The 6,161-nt window shown below is 34.0% G+C and overlaps 1 protein-coding gene across 1 annotated transcript; it reads right to left on the reverse strand.

The window, feature by feature from the left end:
• Positions 1–4,937: 4,937 nt before the first annotated feature.
• Positions 4,938–5,819, reverse strand: LOC110907635. The gene has a single exon (XM_022152588.2). The coding sequence runs from the start codon at positions 5,737–5,739 to the stop codon at positions 4,987–4,989; it is 753 nt and encodes a 250-aa protein (XP_022008280.1). The 5' UTR covers positions 5,740–5,819; the 3' UTR covers positions 4,938–4,986.
• Positions 5,820–6,161: the final 342 nt, after the last annotated feature.

Below are 6,161 nucleotides of genomic sequence, written 5' to 3' on the forward strand. Positions count from 1 at the left end.
AATTAGGCAAAAGTGTTTAAACTTTGCTGAAAAGTGTTGGCAATGGTTTAAACACTTGCTGAAGTGGTAAACTTTTATTATTATTTTTTTGTGCACTATTTTATTTAATATAAATAAATTTAGAATATATACATTAAATTAAAAAACAATAAAGTTTCATAAATTAAATTAAAAACATCAAAGTTACACTAAATTAAAAAACAATAAAATTACATTAACATGAAACAATTTAAATTAGTCTTCGTCGGAATCGACCAAAAGATGGGGTAAATCTTGACTTGCGAGATGATCTATGAGATCGTGTTTGAGTCTCCAATGGGTGTCTTCATTCATCAACTCGCCCAGCACCGTATCGTCTAGAGCCGGCTCGACCGGAGGATCCCGAATGTGCACCGGTGCTATCGCCTTTCCATCATCTTTCAAAATCATGTTGTGTAAAATAATACACGTGTACACGACATTCCTAATTTTTTTAACCGATCTTGCTCGCATCGGTCGACTCAATACACCCCATTTCGCCTTCAAAACACCAAAAGCCCGTTCGACGTCTTTTCTTGCCGCCTCATGTGGCCTCTTGAATTTCTTTTCGTTTACTTCGTGAGGGTAAGGGATCGACTTCACAAACACGGGCCACGAAGGGTAGATTCCATCCACGAGCAAATAACTACGTTTGTATAAATGGTTGTTAACGTAAAATGGACATTTTGGCGCGGTTCCATTTCGTTCCGTTAAAAATAACGGAGATTGTTGTAGAACATTGATATCGTTTTGAGAACTGGGTGGACCGGCAAAAGCATGCCAAAACCATAAGTCTTGAGAAGCAACCGCTTCGAGCATAACAGTCGGGTATCTATGATCTCCTCGCATATATTGGCCTCGATACTCTGTCGGACAAAAACGCCAAACGAAATGGGTGCAATCAAGGCTACCGAACATACCTGGAAGGTGATGTTTTTCCTCATGAGCTTGGTATAAAAGTGTCATGTCGTGGCTTGTCGGTCTACGTAAGAACTCTGGACCATATATTTTGCAAACCGTGTCACAAAAATATTCTAGGCACTCGCGAGAAGTTCTTTCGGCCATATGCAAGTACTCGTCGTTCTCGTCTGGAGTGTTTCCAGTTGCGAGCTGTTTAATAGCCGATGTCACCTTTTGCAAGGGCGTAAAGCCCTTCCTACCTCGCGCATCGGGGGCCTCTACAAACCACGGGTCGTTCTCTTCCACATCGGACACAATTTTTAGAAACAAACGTTTCGACATACGGAACCTATGCCGAAAGATATCTTCGTTGTACTTCGGGTCTTCGACAAAATAATCCGCCATGAGTGTCTCATGCCCCTCCTCACGTTGACGTTCAATATATCTCCTTCGGTTAGATGTGCCGGTATCTTGAAGTTCGGCTTCTTCGATGAGATTTTGAAAAAAAAGAATGCTACTATCGGATGAATCGTCGCTACTCATGGGTGGGAACCATAACGGGAGTTCATCCGCCATTTTGTATGGTAAACTTTTAGAAGGAATTGGTGGTTTTTTTTTTGTTTGTTTGAGTATAAATTTGAAGGTATATGGTTAAATGGTTTATTGTGATATATATAGTTTAATTTTTTAAATAAAAATTATTTTTTTAAACGGTAATATTACCGTTGGAGTGGGCCCCCCCATCTTTCGAATCATGTTCCCGAGTCGGTAAAGGTTTACCGATTTGTCACCTTTGCCGCATCGCCATATGGTTGGCGGCGGTGTTTGCCGATCGGCAAACATCGTTGCCGAGCTTCACCGATTTCCACTCCGTATACCCTTAGTGCAAGAGGGGACTTAGAGAGGGAAATTGACATGACAAGATGTGATTGGGTGGGTAGAGAGTTTACCTCTCCCTAAAAGGTGACCACCCATCTCACCCTTACAAAAATTCTTGTCGAAATGCAGATAAAAATAATTCACTTAACTAAATACTCGTTAAAAACTCAAAATGATAATCTTATTAAAGTTAAAGTTCAAAAGGAGGCTATAACGTAAATCGTTAAAGAAAAAAATTAATAAACTTAAAGATGAAGGGTGCAAATGAAAATTCCCACCGAAAACACAAAGAAAAAGAAATAAACTAACTAACCTAAAGATGAAGGGTGCAAATAAAAATTATCCATTAAAAACAAAAAAAATGAATGTAACCAATAGAATTTGGTGGTCAAACTAAAAAAAAAATGAATGTGGCTAATAGAATTTGGTGATCAAACTAAAATATATAGAAACTTTGTGGTCAAAATAAAAAAATTCCAAAGTTACTTATAGTTAAGGAGTTGTAAAATTATATATATATATATATATATATATAATTATTTTGGTCTTTTATTTTTTCATTATTATCGAAATTATAGTTCATGATATTGATTACTTTTTGTTTGTTTTTTATAACTGTTATGTTTTCCATTTAAAAAGTGTTGTATTTCTTTTGAATATAACTATAGTATATACTATTTTTCCTACTTTTAGCGTAGTAGTACATGGTTAAATTTTTTATGGATTTTCATATTTGTTTACATTTTATCAATACAAAATAAATATTAGAAATAATTCACATACAAATTTTCTATAGTTTTAGAAAAACAAATCTTACTTCTGATACACGATTTTAATGAATGCCACGTGTTAACATTATATCATCCCTAAAATATCATTTCTAATCAAAATTGATTTTTATTTTTTTAAATGTTGTTAATATCATATAATGACAATATTGCTTCTTTTAAAGTTGTTACCTTAATATCCACTCATACTTCAAATATATTTATAGTTTATAATGATAATGATGATGATATTTTTTATGAAAAGTTACTAAAAACGGTTAAATTTTATTATACTTATAATACTTTTTTTAACGTCCAACATAAGAATCGTCGGGTACTCCGTACGCGGCACCCATTGGCTGAAAGGTAGCCCGTGGCAGCCCAACCTCCACGCACGGAGCCCCTAGCCCACCATGCCACCAGTTCCGGGGAAAACCCGACCCTGCACCCGCCCGAGAGCACTACAATGCAGAGCCGGTAAAACTCGGGTGGATCGGGAATCGAACTCGAGACCTTTCGGTTAGGAGTCTTCCTTCATTTCCATAACCACTGAGCCAAAGCCCAGGGTTTACATATAATACTAATAATGATACTTTTGAATTAAATTACTGAAAAAAATGCGGAATCTGCGTAGTTTTAAGTATTAACATGATATGTTTGAAATAAAATTTTAAGTTACTATGAAGGATAATAAAAATGTAAACTCAAGTATGAGTTTAAATATTTTTCATATTTAACGATATTATGTGATTTAACATTTTAATCCTTTTATTACAAAATTTTATATTTATCAATATAGCTTAATAGTTTATTAATATAGTCTTACAGTTTTTTAAGTTATACGTAAGGCAAAATAGGTTAATTTATATTACAAAATAAGGAAAAATAAACTTATGGGTGATAAAAATATATTTTGAGTGTTTAACTACACGATGTAAAAATAAGTACAAAGCTTCCTCAAGAATTGATGATTAAGCACTTTAGAAGTAGGTTGGGTATTGATTACTATGAGCAACAAATTGCAAGTTTGTGAGATGATTATCAAGTAAATCTACCTATCTTATTATATTGTGGAAACAAATCGTTTTCATTATTCAAATCGTGTAATACACTGGACTGTGATCTAGTTAGTTAATAGTTAACTGTAAAATGTATAGATTTTTTAATCAACATTCACTTTAAGTTATGAAGTTTGTGGTACACGAAATGGAACGGAACAGAACAGAACAGAGAAACTTTACGGAGAGAAGTAACGTAGAGCAGAGTATTGGTACCAGAAAGACTTGGACTAGATTTAAAAATAACCACAATAATATGCATTGGGCCGAAGTATCGATTCAGTTATAGATAAATCAGTAATGAATTTGTTGTTAACCGTAACTGAACCGATTTTTTTGGTTATCATAAAAACGGATAACCGAACCGTTGGTTAAGGCTCGGTTCAGTTATATTGGTTTCTTTAAGAGGATAAAACCTGCGTCTTACAACTTAGAATGAGCCCGACTAAAGCTCTGGGTGGGCCAAACACTCTTGCATATATATTTGGTCGTTCGGCCCATCAATAAAGCCCGCATTGTATTCTGATTTCATTTTGATAAATACGAAATATCCACCCTTAATGTTACTTCTATGTTCTGATTTCATTTTGATAAATATTAAATATCCATCCTTAATGTTACTTCAATGTTCTATATGCCATAATATCTAAACAGTAATATACGTAGTGGAACAAAACCAAACATAAAAGCCATAATGCACTTTTAAATATATTACTATATATTAATGATCAACTAGTTTTTTTACCGTGCGTTGCAGCGAAATCGAGCAAATGATAATATAAAACAAACGATTTGAAAGTAAAGCATGTTGTTTAGAAATTCAAACCAATAGAACGATTTAGTTTATCATCGTACCGTTTTATGATAACAAATAAATAATTTATTTTGAGTACAACTTCGTTTTTAATAAAAGTTATAACGGAATATCAGGGAAATAAATCAAGCACAACTACATACTTAAGTTTTTAGAAAAAAAAAGTTATAAATGTAATTATTAACGAAGTATCAAATTAACGGATAAATTAATATATGTTCAAAAAAAAAAAAAGAACAATTATTAAAAAAAAGGTAAGAAAATATATGTTTTGAAAAAAGAAAAATATGTTATTAAAAGTGAATATAATAATAAACTATTATTATATATTAAATAATAAAATAATAAAAAAACTATATATTATTATAAAAATAAATTTATTATAAATAAAATAATAAAAAACTCTATATTATTATAAAAATAAAAATAAAGTTACTAACAATATATATATATAATATAATGCCTTGATCTCAAAATTGGATCGAAGGAGTTACACCATTGTAATTAAAATGCTATAATCATTTCTCACCGAACACAAAAATAACAAAATTCATTCCCTATTATGATGAGCAACCCCAAACCCATTTGAAAGTGCATGAACACTTGGATTGAATGCTGATCTTCCTAGAATACCTTGTTTATATGGCAAGAATGTTTTCTTCTTCATGTCATTCGCAACCGCCCGGTTGACCTTATAATGTAACTCGTGAGCCGACACCGGTCCCCTCCTCTTCGACCCCGACTCAGACCCATGTGCCCCGGGCTCCATAGACTTCACACTCGATCTCATAAACTCCTCATCATGTTTTCTAAAAATGGCCGAGCATTTCTTCAACGGATCGCGGTCCATAGCGCGCCCATCCGAAGCACTTCTAAACAAAAACAAGTTCTTGAAGCTCCATCTTTTCGACCCTTTCCTAGACGAAGAAGCTGAAAGAGTCGAAAACGATGAAACCAACTGAGGTTTTACGTTTTTTGTTGCTGGTGATTGTTGTTTGATCTCCTTTTCTTCTTGTTCATCCCATGGAACATTCCATCCCCTATGAGTAGACAAAGACTGTGTTCTTCTACTTCTAGAAGAAGGTGGTAAATCACCAAAAGATGAAAACTTGATCACACCACCATCGAATAACTCTTCAGCCGGAACCGAATCACTAACAAACTCTTGACTAACATCAAATGCAAAATCTTGATCAAGAAATGTATAAAATGGGTTGGGAACACCGGGTTTGTCCTCCCATGCAAATGGGATGGTGACCACAAAAGGGTTTGGTTGGGTGGTCAACGGTGATATGACCTCCATGTTGTGTGTTACTGATACGGTAGATATTGTGATGAAAGGAGGAAGAAGAAGGAGAGTGGAGTGAGTCCAAGAAACCAGCCGGCTTCTTGTTTAAGGCCTTCAACAACATTAATTTATTTGCCAACAACATGTGTTAATGTCAATGATTAAGCTGCTTTCAGTGTCTTTTCTTGTAGACTTGTCTTTTTGTCAGCTTCATATTTTTGTTTCATGAGGTGTCAAGTTTGTAAGTAATTAAATACATTAAATATTTTTAAGGGAAATTGGTCTATAATAATTTCACCTACACCTTATTGTCCATTAATAATTCCACCTCAGAATAGTTCCTCCCACTAGTGCCACCTTTCACCTATTTTTCCTACAATGGTCCCCCGTTAAAAAAACTTAACAGAGTTAAGATTTTTTCCAAATTACAAACAGAT

The sequence above is a fragment of the Helianthus annuus genome, chromosome 5 (genome assembly GCF_002127325.2).
Source record: "Helianthus annuus cultivar XRQ/B chromosome 5, HanXRQr2.0-SUNRISE, whole genome shotgun sequence".
NCBI classification, from domain to species: Eukaryota; Viridiplantae; Streptophyta; class Magnoliopsida; order Asterales; family Asteraceae; genus Helianthus; species Helianthus annuus.